The sequence below is a fragment of the Bombina bombina genome, chromosome 4 (genome assembly GCF_027579735.1).
Source record: "Bombina bombina isolate aBomBom1 chromosome 4, aBomBom1.pri, whole genome shotgun sequence".
NCBI classification, from domain to species: domain Eukaryota; kingdom Metazoa; phylum Chordata; class Amphibia; order Anura; family Bombinatoridae; genus Bombina; species Bombina bombina.
In genome coordinates this window covers 483,025,207-483,047,234 of record NC_069502.1, presented here as the reverse complement: position 1 = coordinate 483,047,234, position 22,028 = coordinate 483,025,207, and the positions used below count along the sequence as shown (strand labels likewise).

The following is a 22,028-nucleotide window of genomic DNA, read 5'->3' as shown; positions in this document are numbered from 1 at the left end:
CTACTGTACAATATCCCCCTCTCACAATGTACCTGGTTCGGATGGGTTCCCCCTTTTCCCCCTCCCCTTCCCCTCTTTTTTGATTGTTGCTCTTTCTTTTTTCTTCTTCCTATTTGTTTTAAATAATTACTCCCTGACTGTGCCCTGGTCGATGAGAGAAACTGTGACCACGGCAAGTATTGATAATACTAATATATATATATATATATAGATATTGATGGCAGATAAGAGCCATAGGCCCAGCAAGTCTGCCCGATATTACCTAACAGTATAGTAGGTAGTAATGACAAACACTGTCGGGGACTTTAAAAATTCCTGGGACAAGCATAAGGCTATCCTACAAACTAGATTAAGTTTATACTGTTAGGTAATATCGGGCAGACTTGCTGGGCCTATGGCTCTTATCTGCTGTCAATATCTATGTTTCTATGTTTCTATTTATATGTGCATATATATATATATATATATATATATATATATATATATATATATATATATTTACAGACATTTACAGGGGTCTCAATGCAAAGATGGTATTTCTCACTGTGAGGAGAGAAATTTGAAAATTATTCTGATGGAGTAGGATGGCCTCAGATAAGGCAACCCTGCAAAAAAGTGTTAATACATTGGAATAAATCCACAAGTAGGAAAGAATTATGTTTAAAATAGTATTTATAAATATACTATGACCAAAAGTATGAGGACATCTGACACCCACACCTATATGAGCTTTTGGAAATTCCAATTCCAAAACCATAGGCTTTAACATGGAGATACCCTCCATTTGTGGTTATAACAGCCAACACTCTTTTGGAAAGGCATTCCACAAGATTTTGGAATGTTTCATTGGGTATTTGTGCCTATTCAACCAAAAGAGTTTTTGTGGAGTCAGGCACTGATGTTGGTGAGAAGGTCTTTCAGTTAATCAGCGTTCCAATTCATTCCAAAGGTGGTCAATGGGGTTGAGGTTAGGGCCGTGTGAAGGCCAATCGAGTTCCCCCACATAAAACCTATCAAACCATACCTTCATAGACCTCAGTTTGTGCACAGGGGCACATTCATGCTGAAACAGGAAAGGGCCTTCCCTGACTGTTGACATATAGTTGGAAGCATCTAATTGTCTAAAATATTTTTTTCTGTGACATTCAGATAAGCTTTTGCTGGAACTAAACAGTCTAGCCCAAACCCTGAAAAAAAACAGCTCCAGACCATTATCACTCCTCCACCAAACTTTACAGTAGGCACTTTAGCACTTACAGTTGGCCAGACAAGATCTAGTAGTGTATAAATTTCAGGAACTGGCAAAGTTGCATCCTATGACAGTGCAACGTTTAAAGCCACTGAACTCTTTAGTATTGCACTGTCATTGTTTGTCTATGGAGATTCCATGGCTGTGTACTGGATTTTATGCACTCAATTATTAGTAGAGTTGTCCACATACCTTTGGCCATATAGTGTATCATAAATCTATTAAAACATATCTATATATGGCCAGATTATAAGTGGAGCAATATTTAATGCCCCCGCTCGAGCACTAATTCCACTAGAAGTAGGGTTGTTCCGAGCATCAGGTAGCGCTCGTCTTACAAGTTAAAAGTAAAAAGTTTTTGCATGCAAGCAAAAAAAGAGGTCAATGGAGCAAAAAAAGTGGGGGGAAAAACTTTACTATACACTATACTCGCGAGCAAACCAGATTGCATATTCTGAAGTGTGCTAACCTGACATAAAAATATGAATATTTTACATTCCAATGTTCTTGACATAGCAGAATATTTTCTGTTTATTCGTAAACACATTTATCTACATACATCTGATGGTATTTTGGTACAATATATATCTATACTTATATATAAATACATGATTATTTATAGGTATAGATATATACAGATATATATATAGGAATATCTATTTATAAATACTTATATTCCCCGTTGTGAAGAACATTGGAAAGTGAAATATTTACAGTAAATACACAGTATAACACTTTATTAAATATGATTATTGCATAAATATGATTTTAAATGTTTTCATCTACTTGAAAAGGGCTCCAATGCACTTCAATATATGTCTATATATGTATACATATGTATTTATGTGTTTATATATGTCTGTAAATACATATATACACATATAAATACATACAGTATGTACACATATATAAACATATACAGTCGTATGCAAAAGTTTAGGCACCCCTGACAATTTCCATGATTTTCATTTATAAATAATTGGGTGTTTGGATCAGCAATTTCATTTTCATCTATCAAAAAACTGAAGGACACAGTAATATTTCAATAGTGAAACGAGGTTTATTGGATTAACAGAAAATGTGCAATATGCATCCAAACGAAATTAGACAGGTGCATAAGTTTGGGCACCCTTGTCATTTTGTTGATTTGAATACCTGTAACTACCTAGCACTCATTAATTGGAACACACAATTGATTTGGTGAGCCCAGTAAACCTTGAACTTCATAGACAGGAGCATCCAGTCATGAGAAAAGGTATTTAAGGTGGCCAATTGCAAGTTGTTGTTGTTCTCTTTGACTCTCCTCTGAAGAGTGACAACATGGGGGCCTCAAAACAACTCTCAAATGACCTGAAAACAAAGATTGTTCAACATTATGGTTTAGGGAAAGGCTACAAAAAGCTATTGCAGAGATTTAAGCTGTCAATGTCCACTGTGAGGAACATAGTGAGGAAATGAAAGACCACAGGCACAGTTTCTGTTAAGGCCAGTAGTAAAAGAGGCAAAGGATGGTGAGAACGGTCAAAAACAGCCCACAGACCACCTCCAAAGACCTACAACATCATCTTGCTGCAGATGGTGTCAATGTGCATCGTTCAACAATTCAGCGTATGGGAGAGTGATGCAGAGGAAGCCTTTTCTGCACACACGCCACAAACAGAGTCGCTTGAGGTATGCAAACGCACATTTGGACAAGCCAGATTAATTTTGGAAGAAGGTGCTGTGGACTGATGAAACAAAGATTGAGTTATTTGGTCATAACAAGGGGCGTTATGCATGGCAGCAAAAGAACACAGCGTTCCAAGACAAACACTTGCTAGCCACAGTAAACTTTGGTGGATGTTTCATCATGCTGTGGGGCTGTGTGGCCAGTGCCGGTACTGGGAATCTTGTTAAAGTTGAGGGTCGCATGGATTCCACTCAATATCAGCAGATACTTGAGAATAATGTTGCGGAATCAGTCACAAAGTGGAAGCTACGTCGGAGCTGGATATTTCAACAAGACAACGACCCAAAACACTGCTCAAAATCTACTCTGGCATTTATGCAGAGGAACATGTACAATGTTCTGGAATGGCCATCCCAGTCCCCAGACCTGAATATCATTGAAAATCTGTTGGGTAATTTGAAGTGGGCTGTCCATGCTCGGCAACCAACAAACCTAACTGAACTGGAGATGTTTTGCAAGGAGGAATGGTCTAAAATACCTTTATCCAGAATCCAGACACTCATTACAGGCTATAGGAAGTGTCTAGAGGCTATTATTTCTGCTAAAGGAGGCTCTACTAAATATTGATGCAATATTTCTGTTGGGGTGCCCAAATGTATGTACCTGTCTCATTTCGTTTGGATGCATATTGCACATTTTCTGTGTCCTTCAGTTATTTGATAGATCAAAATTAATTTGTTGATCCAAACACCCAATTATTTATAAATGAAAATCATGGAAATTGTCAGGGGTGCCTAAACTTTTGCATACGACTGTATATACTGTATATACACACACACATATATAAATATATATATATATATATATAACACATAGAAACACCCAGCACTCACCAGCTAGCTCACAGCTAAGATAAAATCACAACTGGAAAGGTTAGTCACCGCATCTGGCCAAATGGGAAAGCTCAGGCACCACGTCAAGATCCTTTCCTTAGCCTGAGTCCCTAACACAGACACACCATCATGCGAGCTCACAAAGCTAAACAAACTGAGAACAAAGAAGGGGTGCACAGGTGGCTGTAATCACCCATAGAAAATACAAAACATGGAAGGGAACTGCACTCCAAGACCGGATCAGGTACACATCCTGTGACTCAGTACCATCCAGCCCTGGGTGCTAAATAGCACACCAAAAAAGCTGTGATGTCACCAGAGCCACAGGCAGTTAACCCCAGTCCGGAATGGGTGCAAGAACCAAGGGAGATTACAAATAAAAAGTAATACAACACATAGAAACACCCAGCACTCACCAGCTAGCTCACAGCTAAGATAAAATCACAACTGGAAAGGTTAGTCACCGCATCTGGCCAAATGGGAAAGCTCAGGCACCACGTCAAGGTCCTTTCCTTAGCCTGAGTCCCTAACACAGACACACCATCATGCGAGCTCACAAAGCTAAACAAACTGAGAACAAAGAAGGGGTGCACAGGTGGCTGTAATCACCCATAGAAAATACAAAACATGGAAGGGAACTGCACTCCAAGACCGGATCAGGTACACATCCTGTGACTCAGTACCATCCAGCCCTGGGTGCTAAATAGCACACCAAAAAAGCTGTGATGTCACCAGAGCCACAGGCAGTTAACCCCAGTCCGGAATGGGTGCAAGAACCAAGGGAGATTACAAATAAAAAGTAATACAACACATAGAAACACCCAGCACTCACCAGCTAGCTCACAGCTAAGATAAAATCACAACTGGAAAGGTTAGTCACCGCATCTGGCCAAATGGGAAAGCTCAGGCACCACGTCAAGGTCCTTTCCTTAGCCTGAGTCCCTAACACAGACACACCATCATGCGAGCTCACAAAGCTAAACAAACTGAGAACAAAGAAGGGGTGCACAGGTGGCTGTAATCACCCATAGAAAATACAAAACATGGAAGGGAACTGCACTCCAAGACCGGATCAGGTACACATCCTGTGACTCAGTACCATCCAGCCCTGGGTGCTAAATAGCACTCCAAAAAAGCTGTGATGTCACCAGAGCCACAGGCAGTTAACCCCAGTCCGGAATGGGTGCAAGAACCAAGGGAGATTACAAATAAAAAGTAATACAACACATAGAAACACCCAGCACTCACCAGCTAGCTCACAGCTAAGATAAAATCACAACTGGAAAGGTTAGTCACCGCATCTGGCCAAATGGGAAAGCTCATGCACCACGTCAAGGTCCTTTCCTTAGCCTGAGTCCCTAACACAGACACACCATCATGCGAGCTCACAAAGCTAAACAAACTGAGAACAAAGAAGGGGTGCACAGGTGGCTGTAATCCCCCAAAGAAAATACAAAACATGGAAGGGAACTGCACTCCAAGACCGGATCAGGTACACATCCTGTGACTCAGTACCATCCAGCCCTGGGTGCTAAATAGCACTGCAAAAAAGCTGTGATGTCACCAGAGCCACAGGCAGTTAACCCCAGTCCGGGAATGGGTGCAAGAACCAAGGGAGATTACAAATAAAAAGTAATACAACACATAGAAACACCCAGCACTCACCAGCTAGCTCACAGCTAAGATAAAATCACAACTGGAAAGGTTAGTCACCGCATCTGGCCAAATGGGAAAGCTCAGGCACCACGTCAAGGTCCTTTCCTTAGCCTGAGTCCCTAACACAGACACACCATCATGCGAGCTCACAAAGCTAAACAAACTGAGAACAAAGAAGGGGTGCACAGGTGGCTGTAATCACCCATAGAAAATACAAAACATGGAAGGGAACTGCACTCCAAGACCGGATCAGGTACACATCCTGTGACTCAGTACCATCCAGCCCTGGGTGCTAAATAGCACTGCAAAAAAGCTGTGATGTCACCAGAGCCACAGGCAGTTAACCCCAGTCCGGAATGGGTGCAAGAACCAAGGGAGATTACAAATAAAAAGTAATACAACACATAGAAACACCCAGCACTCACCAGCTAGCTCACAGCTAAGATAAAATCACAACTGGAAAGGTTAGTCACCGCATCTGGCCAAATGGGAAAGCTCAGGCACCACGTCAAGGTCCTTTCCTTAGCCTGAGTCCCTAACACAGACACACCATCATGCGAGCTCACAAAGCTAAACAAACTGAGAACAAAGAAGGGGTGCACAGGTGGCTGTAATCACCCATAGAAAATACAAAACATGGAAGGGAACTGCACTCCAAGACCGGATCAGGTACACATCCTGTGACTCAGTACCATCCAGCCCTGGGTGCTAAATAGCACTCCAAAAAAGCTGTGATGTCACCAGAGCCACAGGCAGTTAACCCCAGTCCGGAATGGGTGCAAGAACCAAGGGAGATTACAAATAAAAAGTAATACAACACATAGAAACACCCAGCACTCACCAGCTAGCTCACAGCTAAGATAAAATCACAACTGGAAAGGTTAGTCACCGCATCTGGCCAAATGGGAAAGCTCAGGCACCACGTCAAGGTCCTTTCCTTAGCCTGAGTCCCTAACACAGACACACCATCATGCGAGCTCACAAAGCTAAACAAACTGAGAACAAAGAAGGGGTGCACAAGTGGCTGTAATCATCCATAGAAAATACAAAACATGGAAGGGAACTGCACTCCAAGACCGGATCAGGTACACATCCTGTGACTCAGTACCATCCAGCCCTGGGTGCTAAATAGCACTGCAAAAAAGCTGTGATGTCACCAGAGCCACAGGCAGTTAACCCCAGTCCGGAATGGGTGCAAGAACCAAGGGAGATTACAAATAAAAAGTAATACAACACATAGAAACACCCAGCACTCACCAGCTAGCTCACAGCTAAGATAAAATCACAACTGGAAAGGTTAGTCACCGCATCTGGCCAAATGGGAAAGCTCAGGCACCACGTCAAGGTCCTTTCCTTAGCCTGAGTCCCTAACACAGACACACCATCATGCGAGCTCACAAAGCTAAACAAACTGAGAACAAAGAAGGGGTGCACAGGTGGCTGTAATCACCCATAGAAAATACAAAACATGGAAGGGAACTGCACTCCATGACCGGATCAGGTACACATCCTGTGACTCAGTACCATCCAGCCCTGGGTGCTAAATAGCACTCCAAAAAAGCTGTGATGTCACCAGAGCCACAGGCAGTTAACCCCAGTCCGGAATGGGTGCAAGAACCAAGGGAGATTACAAATAAAAAGTAATACAACACATAGAAACACCCAGCACTCACCAGCTAGCTCACAGCTAAGATAAAATCACAACTGGAAAGGTTAGTCACCGCATCTGGCCAAATGGGAAAGCTCATGCACCAAGTCAAGGTCCTTTCCTTAGCCTGAGTCCCTAACACAGACACACCATCATGCGAGCTCACAAAGCTAAACAAACTGAGAACAAAGAAGGGGTGCACAGGTGGCTGTAATCACCCATAGAAAATACAAAACATGGAAGGGAACTGCACTCCAAGACCGGATCAGGTACACATCCTGTGACTCAGTACCATCCAGCCCTGGGTGCTAAATAGCACTGCAAAAAAGCTGTGATGTCACCAGAGCCACAGGCAGTTAACCCCAGTCCGGAATGGGTGCAAGAACCAAGGGAGATTACAAATAAAAAGTAATACAACACATAGAAACACCCAGCACTCACCAGCTAGCTCACAGCTAAGATAAAATCACAACTGGAAAGGTTAGTCACCGCATCTGGCCAAATGGGAAAGCTCAGGCACCACGTCAAGGTCCTTTCCTTAGCCTGAGTCCCTAACACAGACACACCATCATGCGAGCTCACAAAGCTAAACAAACTGAGAACAAAGAAGGGGTGCACAGGTGGCTGTAATCACCCATAGAAAATACAAAACATGGAAGGGAACTGCACTCCAAGACCAGATCAGGTACACATCCTGTGACTCAGTACCATCCAGCCCTGGGTGCTAAATAGCACTCCAAAAAAGCTGTGATGTCACCAGAGCCACAGGCAGTTAACCCCAGTCCGGAATGGGTGCAAGAACCAAGGGAGATTACAAATAAAAAGTAATACAACACATAGAAACACCCAGCACTCACCAGCTAGCTCACAGCTAAGATAAAATCACAACTGGAAAGGTTAGTCACTGCATCTGGCCAAATGGGAAAGCTCAGGCACCACGTCAAGGTCCTTTCCTTAGCCTGAGTCCCTAACACAGACACACCATCATGCGAGCTCACAAAGCTAAACAAACTGAGAACAAAGAAGGGGTGCACAGGTGGCTGTAATCACCCATAGAAAATACAAAACATGGAAGGGAACTGCACTCCAAGACCGGATCAGGTACACATCCTGTGACTCAGTACCATCCAGCCCTGGGTGCTAAATAGCACTCCAAAAAAGCTGTGATGTCACCAGAGCCACAGGCAGTTAACCCCAGTCCGGAATGGGTGCAAGAACCAAGGGAGATTACAAATAAAAAGTAATACAACACATAGAAACACCCAGCACTCACCAGCTAGCTCACAGCTAAGATAAAATCACAACTGGAAAGGTTAGTCACCGCATCTGGCCAAATGGGAAAGCTCAGGCACCACGTCAAGGTCCTTTCCTTAGCCTGAGTCCCTAACACAGACACACCATCATGCGAGCTCACAAAGCTAAACAAACTGAGAACAAAGAAGGGGTGCACAGGTGGCTGTAATCACCCATAGAAAATACAAAACATGGAAGGGAACTGCACTCCAAGACCGGATCAGGTACACATCCTGTGACTCAGTACCATCCAGCCCTGGGTGCTAAATAGCACTGCAAAAAAGCTGTGATGTCACCAGAGCCACAGGCAGTTAACCCCAGTCCGGAATGGGTGCAAGAACCAAGGGAGATTACAAATAAAAAGTAATACAACACATAGAAACACCCAGCACTCACCAGCTAGCTCACAGCTAAGATAAAATCACAACTGGAAAGGTTAGTCACCGCATCTGGCCAAATGGGAAAGCTCAGGCACCACGTCAAGGTCCTTTCCTTAGCCTGAGTCCCTAACACAGACACACCATCATGCGAGCTCACAAAGCTAAACAAACTGAGAACAAAGAAGGGGTGCACAGGTGGCTGTAATCACCCATAGAAAATACAAAACATGGAAGGGAACTGCACTCCATGACCGGATCAGGTACACATCCTGTGACTCAGTACCATCCAGCCCTGGGTGCTAAATAGCACTCCAAAAAAGCTGTGATGTCACCAGAGCCACAGGCAGTTAACCCCAGTCCGGAATGGGTGCAAGAACCAAGGGAGATTACAAATAAAAAGTAATACAACACATAGAAACACCCAGCACTCACCAGCTAGCTCACACCATCATGCGAGCTCACAAAGTAACTGTTAGCTTGACACTTGCGAGTAACTGTTAGCTTGACACTTGTAATCTGGCCCATAATAAGCTTTTTTCAACCACTCTACAACCACAGCTCTTGAAACGGAAAAAAATGTACACAATTATTGTTCTTCCATTGTTTGGTCTTTAGTTGTTAAGTATTAATCAAGTATGAGGGCACAAGACCATTGTTGCCAAAATCAGCAACGACTGTAAAGAAGTGCAAGGACCTGGCCAGAAGCATGGTCGGTATTAAATGAAGAAGCAATGGGTGAAGGCAGATGACGAAGTCAGATAGCAAGACGTGATCAAACAGCAGCAGCAACATTTTAAATTACACTAAAGGGGAGGAAATTAACAAATGTAGTGTTTACAATGATACACTTTAAAAGAAGAAACTTAATGCACATGGTGTTGCAGGGATAACGATACTCCAGAATTGTCATCCATGCTAATAAAAATTACAAGAGTTGTGCACTTCGCAGGAAGTATGTGGCAGCAAAGACAAGTATAAATTACATAAAAGTATCCCCCCAAAGACAGGAGCCAGATGGGATAGAAAGATTACTATACGCCTGTTGGAAGGTCTAACCTGACCAGGAATGTATCCCAATAGCACTCCTGAAGACCAAAACCCTTTCAGTATGGTGTAAAGACCATAATTAGTAAATGGATAGGATAGATTAGGTCACCAAAAATCCTTAAGGCAAGCAGCATCATTAACTTTTTGGATTGAATCAACATGAATATTACAAAATAAGAAGTTATTAACCTCTTTGGAAAAACCGAAAGGCACTCTTCAAAAGATGTTTGCGTTGTAGAGAAGTGTTTTGGATCAAGCTTCTGTATCTTTTTTTCCTGGGTATACTGCCTTGGGATATTATCAGCTTTTACTTTTTTAATTCTGGATATAAGGTTATGTAGAAGTCAAAGCAGAAGAAAAACTACACTCATTGGGCCACCCATGGACATATTTATTTGCTGATAGTAGATACTTCAGATTCCTTCTTTTGCTAATTTGATGGTAAGATACACGCGAACCTAAATAACTGGGGTAGTGCATTGCTTATGTATTGCTCTGTCTCTCTCTCTCTGGCACTGGAAAGCACATACAAAAAAGTCAAGGCCCTAACAAAGGAATACCCATCTTAAAAAGGAAAACAACGAAGGCATCTCACACAAGCTATAACAACCTAGATAAAAGGGCTATTTCAGTGGGAAAATATAAAATGTAATCAATCTATTAATATTAAAAAGACAAAAAAAAGAAACTGAATCATTAACATTTTTCTGATGGCAACTATCACTATGGAATTAGCAAGATTGTAATTGTGGATGTGAAAATGGGCAGGAGTGAAAGTTACAGAAAAAGAGGAGAGGCCAATTACTCTAAAAAAAGTTAAATGAAAATCTATCATTTTAGAGCGGAGTGCAGCAAATTGTGACCAAAGTATGAACATACATAAATGGTCATTCATCTAAGTGTATGCAGCCCAAGTAGCAACTTCATATGCACAAACATGTGCAAGATAAAGCCAGCGCACATCCTCATCAGTTGTGTAAGCTCATATACACAGGATTTAATTGTTACTTTCAAATAATTACAGTGGAAATAAAATTCACAATGAATATGAGTAAACGTATGTCTCACTGTCCTGGTCTCATATAAAGCAAACGTAGCAAGAATACTGTTTCCATATAATACCTATTAGCCTGATGAAAAACAGAAAACACTGCTATTATAATAGCACCTCAGTCATATGGGAAATAGCTTCCAGTGAAGAAAATCATACAGCTTACCTGGCTACAAAGTGCCCCCAGGGGAATTACTAAAAACCAGTTAGTCTGACGTGTGTTTGGCAAGCTAATATAGGGCATTATAAGGAATTATATACATTATTATATTCACAAAAACAAGATTATAAGTGACAATCAGCATTGATGTATATTAAATTGTGTAAAGGGATTAGGTCAGAACAAGACAACATTGTGCTACCAGAAGATGTGAAAATGCTGGAAAAATATTTTGTAAATAGCAAATTAAATATGAAAATGGTAAGATTTTACATTTTGGAAGCAAAAATAAGTAAGCTACTTATTACTAAATTGGGACTTGACTTGTCAAAACAGAGGTGGAAAAAGATCTTTATTGTGACTAAAAAGTAGTGCACAATGCCAGGCAAATAAGATACTAGCATTTATAAAATAAGTCATTATAAGCATGTTTACAAATAATATATTAGCATGTATAAAAAATAGATACAAAACAAGAAAGCATAATTATGTTCTTATATAAACTCACCTATAGTGTGAAGCACTGTTTTGAGGCCAATTACTAAAAATGACATTACTGAACTAGAAAGTGTTTAGAGAAGGGATACAAAATGAGAAGGGAATCAGATGATGTTTAGTAATAAGAATCGGTTAGATACATTGCGTCTGTTTACTCTAGAAAAGAGAAGCTTGAGTGACGATATGATTACAGTATAAAAAAATATTCATAGTCCATATAAAGAACTGACAAGTTAACTTTTTATTTCAAGAAAATTGTTTGTGACAAGAGGTCAGACTTTAAGGCTACATGAAAGGACATTTAATCTCCAGCAACAAAAGGTTTTCTTACTGTAAGGGCAATCAAACAGTGGAATTCTGCCTGAGGAGGTAGTGTCTTCTAATACAATAGACAGCTTTTTAAAAGGCTTATTAAAAAGGATCTATAAAGGTTGATGAACTTCTGTATTTTTCCAGTCTCCTCTACCATGTTACAATGTAACAAGATCCACAAAAGTCAGAGCAAGAGAAGAGTGGGGCAAATAGGGAATGGGAGTTGCCCAAACCGTATTTCCTTATTGGAGAGTATTAATAGGTGAACTAAAGAAACGTTTTACCTAAAAAATGTAGTAATATTCCAATTAACAGTGTGTTCATCTAGCTTGCTGGTTTTCATTTTGTTGATAGCTTGGAGCCGGTTCTAAATGTACCTTATATTTTGAACTTGACCAAGGTAAAATGGCCAAAGTCGCTGGCTATGCTTCTTTGTGCACCTTAATGCATTCAGAAACAAGGGTGCACTGGTAAAATTATTATCATTTATATATAATTTATAATTAATAACTTGAGAGATTTCTATCTCTTAGATGAACTGAAGACATAAAAGCTGATATGGTAAAAGGGTGATGTGTAGGACAACTTCATACATCATTATGTTCACCCATGCACAAGAAAAACAGATGGCAAGACCTACATATACCTCCATTGCCTGTTCAAGTCTGGCCTTGGGCACTTACTAAAAGTTTTGACATGATGCTCCCAAAAGATTCCCTGCAGTCATCTCTGATTTATAAATAATAAGAAAGAACTAATACACTGTACTATGGTTTATACATTATTCATATACATTAAAATAAAAATATTATGTTCTGTTGAGTGGAACCAACAGTTGTAACACTATACGGTTTCAGTTTATTAAAGAGACAGACAAGTCCAAAATAAACTTTCATGATTCAAATAGGGCATGTAATTTTAAATATCTTTCCAATTTACTTTTATCACCAATTTTGCTTTGTTCTCTTGGAATTCTTAGTTGAAAGCTTAGACTTTGAAGGCCGTCTCTTATATAAATGCATTTTGACAGTTTTTCACCACTAGAGTTCATGTGTGTCATATAGATAACATTGAGCTCACGCATGTGAAGTTACCTAGGAGTCAGCACTGATTGGCTAAAATGCAAGTCTGTCAAAAGAACTGAAATAAGTGGGCAGTTTGCAGAGGATTAGATACAAGGTAATTACAGAGGTAAAACGTGTGTTATTATAACTGTACTACAAAGAAAAAAGGGGACCAATGGCACTACCAGAGAATATCTAAGTGGCTGCACCCTATAGATAATAGTGGCCTGTTGGCTTATCACATCACAGGGTGTGGGGTGCTGTGTATTAAATTTGCTAAATTAATAGAAAAATAGAAAAGACCATTAAAGAATACACATTAAAGCATTTACTGCAGACACAAGGTTCAAATTATGATTTATATGGAAACTTCAGGGACAAGTCGATGATACACTATCAATTTAAAATATAACTTTTCTTTATTGGTGGGTAAATATAAGCCTCTAATAAGCAAGCACTATCCATGGTGCTGAACCTAAAATGGGCTGGCTACTAAGATTTACATTCCTTCTTTTAAAATAAAGATAGCAAGAGAATGAAGAAAAATTGACAATAGGAGTAAATTAGAAAGTTGCTTAAAGTTCCATGCTTTATCTGAATCATGAAAGAAAAAAATTTGGTTCAGTGTCCCTTTAAGATATACTCTACAAAAAAGGTAATTTACTAGTTGTTGTTTTTTTCAATATATTTACTCATTATTTATAATAATTATGCATTGAGCAACAACATTAAGCACAACAAAGATTTAATCTCATGCATTACTCTATTTTTACATTGTTTTGTTATCTGATGCCTTTAATGAATGACAAGTTTTATGTGATTTTTCCATATTAAGTTTTTATATGCAGTTGCTGAACAAAATAAGCCAAACTTTGTGTGTGTATAGGGGAAGGTCACATCATAGGACAGACAATAACATCTCTTACTTTTCATCTTCTTATAGGGGTAATAGAAGCAAACAATTAAATAGGACCTTACAATTACACGCTCTGCTGAATCATGAAAGTTACATTTTTACTTTCTTGTCCCTTTAAAACTAAAATGGACTTTAGAATCATAAGAGTGACAAACAGAAAGTATGGAGATTAAAACAGGGCACAATCTATATATTTAACAACTGTCCCCAAATTGAATGACTTTAGTATAGTCTCTACAAGCTAAACTTAGTTTAGATATCATCAGGTTTTGAAGCTGTATTTAATCCTAGTTCCAAACAAGTATGTTTATAAACAGGTTCTAAAAAGGAGGAATACATATAAGTATTAGAACTGACTAGCTGCTTGGTAAATTTCCTTTTAACCTTTCTTTAAATAGCAACCAGTGACAGTTCTATGGAAGTGCTGTATGCCCCCATTTCATAGCTGTACTATGTCAAACATAAGATGTGCCAGCTGCATGGAATTTGCAAGTTTGTGCTCTACACAGAGCAAGGAGACCGGCAACAGAACTAGAAAGGTGGTTTACAAAATCAAACCTAAGAATAGATCTGGTTCCCTTCCTGTATTCCATGTACCCTTAAAGGGACATGAAACCCAAACATTTTCTTTCATGATTCAGATAGAGAATACAATTCTAAACAACTTTCTAATTTACTTCTATTATCTAATCTGTTTTATTCTCTTGGTATCATTTGTTGAAGGAGCAGCTATGCACTACTGGTTTCTAACTAAACACATGGGTGAGCCAATCACAATCTATATATATATATATATGTAGCCACCAATCAACAGCTAGGGCCTAGGTTCTCTGCTGCTCCTGAGCTTGTCTAGATAAACCTTTCAGCAAAGGATAACAAGAGAAGGAAGCAAATTAAACAATAGAAGTAAATTGTAAAGTTGTTTAAAATTGTATTCTCTATCTAAATCATGAAATACATTTTTTGGGTTTCATGTCCCTTTAATGTTATGCTTTGTGGTTAACAATTTGCGTTAACAAATCTTACGGATTAGATTGGAAACCAGGCCTGCCCTTTGTGCAGGGCAAGAGAGGATTTGGGGGCTTTGTATTGTTATCCAGGGTGAGGGTATGAGAAAGTGCAATGTACACCATGTATTTAGGTTATTAAGAAGTGTTTATGGTATCAGGAGGTGTAATGTATAGTTTTATTCTTTATATAGGACACACTGAATGTTGGGACAGTGGGGGGCTGGGCTGAAGGACCCCACTAATATGTTTAGCCAGGGCCCCGCAAATTCTAAGGGCTATGGAATTTTGCAGTGCTATACAAATAAATAATATTAATAAGGGTGACCCTGACTGGCACTATCATTAATTGAACAAGTCAGCCCATAATCAGTTTGCATGAAACTCACTGTTTCTTTAATTCCTTTGGATTGTTTCTCAAATGCACATCCTGAAGAGGTTTCTATTAATTCCTTAGGCTTAGGAAGATAAATTGAATAGCACATGGGAATTGCTTTCTGTTTACACAAAATACTGTTGGACTTTAGAAACATTTTGCAAAATGTTTAATGAAAGTATTTTACTGCTTTAGGTATGTCATGATGATGAATATCTTAATTTATATTCCCTTAAGATTTATGTTTCATAATAATAAGGTTATTTTTATATTCATAATAAAACATTTTAAACATTATATGATCTTGTCTTCTAAAATTCAGCACCGTTTATTGTATTTGTTCATTTTAAAAAGATAGACAGCTGTTTTGTTATATGTGTTTTACAACACACTTTGCACTTTTTGTTTTAGGATCCAGAGCTAACAGATTGGTTCCAGGAGTGGCCTGATTCTTATGTTAAACACATTTACAGTTCTTCTGACAGAAATGCCCAAAGACATCTTAGTGGCTGGGCTATGCGCAACACCAACAACCACAACTCTCGCATCCTGAAGAAGTCCTGTCTTGGGGTTCTTGTCTGCAGCAATGACTGTTCCGCACCAAGTGGTAAAAAGATATACCAAAGACCCGCCATTTGTGACAAAGCACGGCAGAAGCAACAGAGTATGTATACTAATGTTATCCATGACAGCTACGGAAAACAGCTTGTGTTACTAAATAATTTACAAATGGGGGCATTTTATCAGTATGTTGTTGCTTGGGTTCTAGTGATCAACAATCTTTCAAGTTTAGAATAAATACAAAGCTAATTTCACTGCATATCCCTTCCCCCGGAAACTTTATATTTAATTATTAAACATTTCAGATTGTTGCTTCACATGTAGGTTAAGTACATTCAAAATGAGTTGAAACTTTTTTTAGTGTACAAATAAAATCTTCCTTCCCTTGCATGTTGGCAGCATAAATATAAAATTATGTTAATAGCAGTAAAGTATGAAGTTATGTTAGCACTTCCCTTCAGATGCTCGCTGCCAGCCCCGGTTCTCCCAGACCGTATCCAGAAACAAGAAATATTGAATGTGGCGGCGCTGTATCACCTCAGGGGATGCAAGCTGCTCTTTTCCTCTGTGAAACCTGCCTTCTTTCACCTCCAAGATAAAAAGCTCACAATGGTGTAGCACGTTTCAAATAAAATGGTAGGCGCACAAACAGGTCATACTCAGATGCAGCTTCAGATTTTATTATAATATAGCTCAATGCATTTCGCCAAAACAAGCATTTCTCAAGATCATAAAATCAATATATGTCAAAGCAAGTTGTAGTAGCGCATTTTGGTTCTCTGTATACCTTGATGGCACTCATGCAGACTTTCTAGAATTTTCCTGCGAGCATTCCGAGGAACTACAATCTTTTCACCCAGCAATAGGAGACCATCTTCCATGCGCAGCAAGTGCTTAAATTGCCAATATGACTGCAGACTTGGATGGAGTTGCCTTTTTCTTTGTGGCCAACCTTCAGACAGAAGTTGTTTAAGTTTGTTTAAGTCTGCATCTTCTGCTGTGGAAGTTTGTAAATAAGATAACATCTCAGTCCCAATAGATTCTTATGATGACAGTGTATAGACCCTTTCTTCTGATAAACTGTCCTCTTCTTGTCCTGGTGGATCAACAGGGGCCCTGGAAAGAGTATCAGAAATAAACATATCACGCCCAGGAGTATAAATGATGTTTAGGTTGTATCGTTGCAGTTGTAAGAGCATTCTTTGGAGTCTTGCTAATACTTTGCTCAATGGTTTAGTGAGTATTGATTCAAGAGGCTTGTGGTCAGAATGCACTGTAACTGCTCTGCCGAAAATAAACTGGTGAAACTTTTGTGTAGCATTTACAATAGCCAATAGTTCTTTCTCAATCTGGGCATAATTTTGCTCTGTGGCAGTCATTGCTCTCGATGCATATGCTATAGGGCAATTGTCTTGAAGTAAGCAAGCTCCAAGGCCTGATTTAGATGCATCTGCCTGAATCACCACTGCTTTTGCTGGGTCAAAAAATCTTAATACTGGAGCCTCAATCAGTGCCTGCTTTAAAGTCTGTACTGCTTTAGTATGTTCTGGACCCCACTGCCAAACAATATCCTTGCAAAGTAACTTCCTCAAATGAGAAGTAATCTCTGCCTCCCCTGGTATATATTGTGCCAGATACCGGACCATGCCCAAAAATCTTTGCAGCCCTTTTTTGTCCTCTGGGTCAGGCATTTTGCTAATTGCTTGGACTTTCTAGACATCAGGTTGAACTCCTGCAGGGGTGATGACATGTCTGATACTTTGAATTGGATTTTATCTGGATTGAACTTAATGTTCTGTTCTAATGCCCTGTTCATCACCTGTCTCAGGATCTGATCATGTTCTTCATCTGATGATGCAGCAATAATCATATCATCAGCTATGATATGCACACCAGCGATGTCCCCAAAAATCTCCATATTTTTCTGCTGAAATACTTCACTGGCTGACTTTATCCCAAATGGCATCCTGCAAAATCTAAAGCGCCCCCATGGGGAGTTGAAAGTGCATAGTTCTGAGGACTCTTTGTATAAAGTTTTCGTGTAGATACTGTGTGAACTTTGCAAAGTAAATCCAGTTCCTGGCATGCTGCTTTTCCTAATAATGGAAGTGAGGAGCATCGCGTAACAAAGAATTCCAGCTCTGGACGGATTTTGGAACCCCCATAAGCAATTAACATAGTGTTAGTATTTCTGATGCAGAACTGTGCAGGGATCTTTTTTAAGAGAGTGATAGGTAGCACATTTGCCTCAGCACCAGTATCCAGTTTAAAGTTAATGGGTGCACCATTGATTTGCACTTCAGAGAACCATGCAGAATGTTTTAGTTCTTGTTTTACATCTTTCAATATTGCTCCTATAAATAAAGTCTCAACTGTTTTTACTCTATCACACTCCTGGCCCTGTGATTTACAGCATTTTGCAAAATGATTCATTTTGTGAAAAGTGTAACAAACACACCCAAATGCAGGGCATCTTTGAGGTGGATGTACCCTGTCACACCTAGGGCACACATTCCTTTTTTGCTCAGTCCTTGCACTAGAGTGAGCTTTGTTCTTGCTGCCTCTAGTAGACTCTGCTTGGCTAGTGAGTGTGGGTTTGTACTGTAAAGCATGAATAGCCTTGTAGGAACTTGCTGGTGTGTTTGCAGCCATAACCTGAACCTGGGATTTGGTAGCTTCAGCAGCCTGACATATCTCCACTGCCTTTTGTAGTGTAAGGTCAGCCTCTCTGAGCAAACGTTCTTTAAGTCTGGTATCTGTAAGACTGAATACTAATTTGTCTCTTAACATGTCCTCAAGTATTGCACCAAACTCACAATCTCTGGCTTTTAGTCTGAGTTCTGTCATATACCTTTCAATGCCTTGCCCCTCATAATATGAATGTGACCAAAACTTATGTCGCTCAAACACAACATTTTTCTTTGGAGTACAATGCTCCCTGAACAAAGTCAGCACTGAGTTTAAGGTTCTTTCAGCAGGCAGGGCTGGTTCCAATGTGTTGTAAATCTCTTGGCCTTCCCCACCCAAAACATGCAGGGCTATGGCAATCTGTGTTTTCTGCTCTTTTTTTATAAAGTTCAACTGCCTCAGCATAAATTAAAAATCTTTGCTCCCATCTTCTCCAGTTTTCACTTACATTTCCTGTAAATTGCAGAGGGTCTGGTGCTCTGAACATCTCCATGCTGATGCTAGAGAAACTGTGAATAAAGTCCTTGTTACAATCTCTTTACTCAAACAAGTGACTTTTTCAGCACTTCTGACACCATGTCATGTTTCTTGTGTGGGTATTTAGCAGTAGGAATAAGCACTACTTGATAATAGGTACACAGAGCAGGTCTTTATTCATAGTTGCCAACATTTAAAAAAAAAATCCAGGGACACTTTGCAGCAGAGCAAGCAAGCGGGTTACTGGAGTATTGACGACCTACTGTTCAACTGCTCTGCCCACTCAGTTCTGCAATCAAAACACACCCATTTGAAAGTAATAGTTTAATTTAGACTTATCCATAGTTTATTATACAGATTACAGCACCAAGCTCTTACACCTACCCAGTCTCTGGAACACATTCTGGGCATAGGGTTATTTTTACAACACAGCATCAAAATTAGAAAGACAAATAATATGTGAACCCATTCAATAATAATAACAATATTCCATTAGGAATGAATTATATTTAAATTAAACACTATATCTATTTGTCATCTATCTATCTGTATATATGTATGTGTGTGTGTGTATATATATATATATACTTATATGCAAACAACAAATGTTGTGCAAAAGAGATTTTCAGGGACATTTCCAGGGACAAAAAAAAATCCAGGGACATACAACAAAATCCAGGGACATACAACAAAATCCAGGGACTGTCCCTGGAAATCAGGGACTGTTGGCAACTATGTTTATTCAGCTCAGAGGTAAGCAAAAACACTAACTGAACTAACAGAGAAAAACTAACATAAAGAAGATGGCTGCTGATCATAGAGTTCCCTCCCAGCTCCAGGGTGTCTTTTCTTAAAGTAACAGTATACCACAGTAGTTATTAAGTTATTAAATGTATTTTTCAATGCAACGAAATAGAAAAAGTGATTAGCTAAAACTGTAATAATAACCACTGTGCAAACAATTATGAAATGGAATTTATTGTCTAATAGCTGTTTTTTTGGTTTGGTTAAAAACTGAGCAGTGTTTGCCTTATTATATTACCAGCTTAGTGGAAGCACACAGCTGAAAATTAAATTGCAATATGTCAGCAGAGGTTTGTGGGAGTTGTAGTCCCAAAATGTGGTCATTGTATTGTGTTGTAGTCTTTAGGGTAACGAGGAAGTCAAACTTCACACATAAACTACACACACGTCATAAACCCCAAGCAAAAGTACACAAATATATATATATATATATATATATATATATATATATATACATATATATATATATATATATATATATATATATATATATATATATATATATATATATATATATATATATATATATATATATATATATATATATATATATATATATAAAGCCTTCAGTAGTTTCAACTCTTTATCACAGTGCTTTCCAAACTGTGTGTCGGGACACACTAGTGTGTCGGCAGCAGTGTGTAGGTGTGTCCCTGCTTCAGCACAAATTCTTTTTTTTAATTTTTTTTTGGTTTCTGACTTTCCACCTGCCTGCTACGCATATCACATGGTTGACACATGATTGATACCTAGGGGGACACAGATCATGTTAACCTATTGGCACAGCTCAGTGGGAACTGAAACTATTCCCATTGGCTCCTGACTGCACGTGTAGTCTCCTTAATTGGCTCGTGACTGCATGTGTAGTCAGTGAGTGGGACAGCAGTGTGTATACAGCGCGGGCAGTAGTCAATCGGACTCACCGAGCTCTGAGGGCGGCAGATTAAACACTAAGCTGAAGTCAGAAGTCAGTTGTTTTTTTTTGCAGCTAGCTCCCAGTAGTGCATTGCTGCTGATGCTCTTGATATATGGATAGGAAGTGGAAGCTTAAAAATGCTTGATGATGAAATGCGAGTGTCTTTATCTAATATTCCACCAAATATTCAGAAATTGTGTTCATCCCATCAACCTCATACATCCCATTAAAATAATAAGTAGCTATTGGTGTTATTAAACTTGTTTTTAATCCTTGCACATACATACTGTTACTTGTAAATACATTTTGTTATTATATAATTTATGTATGCGTCCGTATCTCTAAAAACAAGTTAGATTAACCTCCTTTTTGCTAGTACAACTGAATTACTGTGTCGCGAAATGATGTAGGTCTAAAAAGTGTGTCACCAACATGAAAAGTTTGGAAAGCTCTGCTTTATCAGGTGTGAAGTAATACTGCTCTTTGAGATAGAATTTACAAAATGTAACTTGCAAAGTGACACAAAGTGATACAGAGGTGTGTGTAGGGAGAGGGAGGGGGTGCTGTAAAATGGTGGATTGGTCTGAGAGTGAAAGGTGCTGGTAGTTTCAGAATAGCCAGTTTACTACTACAGTTTGTGTTCTGTGGTGCCATCTTTGTTCGCAAACTGAAATACTTATGGGAGAGGAACAAATACGTAAGTTTAGTAATTATTTCAGCACTGTGTGTCTGGATGGCAGGGCTGCCATCAGGGGGTGAAAGGGATGACTAAATTTAGGTGCCTGTGGCCAGGGGGCCCTGTCTCCAACCAACCACTAGAAAAAAAATGTTTTATTGTAGGAGAGGTGGTGTTGGAGACAGACAGCACACAAAAGCCCTAAGTGGCTGTGATGAGAGCAGGATGTGATGTCACTAGTTTGTGGGCGGGGCTTAGGCAGGGCCGGACTGGGAAATCAGACCAGCCCTGGAAATTTGTATAGACCGGCCCAGCCCCGCCCCCTCTGAGTCAACCCCGCCCCCTTCGTCTTAACCCCGCCCCCTCCAGTGCAGCCCCCTCCGTATATTTGACAATAGCTACAATAGTGACTAATATAATCCATTAAAAGTTATTCTCTGTAAAAGTCCCATTTGGGGCAAAAAAGAGACTGATTCCTGGGCCTGGTTGCAACTTTTCGCCACCCTGGAAGTTCCGCCACTGCCCTGTATATCGGCTATATACCCAAGTGAGATGTCAGATCATTATAACCAATGCCTTAGTGAATGGGATGTTGTGCTATAGGACATCATTACATACACAGCAAAGTAAAATGCATGTAGTGTGTTGCTACAGCCGTTAGCTTGTGAGCACTAAGTTGTGACACAA

The 22,028-nt window shown here is 39.6% G+C and overlaps 1 protein-coding gene across 1 annotated transcript in view; it reads left to right on the top strand.

Annotated features, from left to right (window-relative positions):
- Positions 1 to 22,028, top strand: part of GCM1 (glial cells missing transcription factor 1) — an 83,436-nt gene that overhangs the window by 23,871 nt on the left and 37,537 nt on the right. The window contains exon 2 of the mRNA XM_053710382.1: positions 15,631 to 15,883. Within this exon, the coding sequence (XP_053566357.1) occupies positions 15,631 to 15,883 (253 nt within the window). The remainder of the gene's footprint in view (positions 1 to 15,630; positions 15,884 to 22,028) is intronic.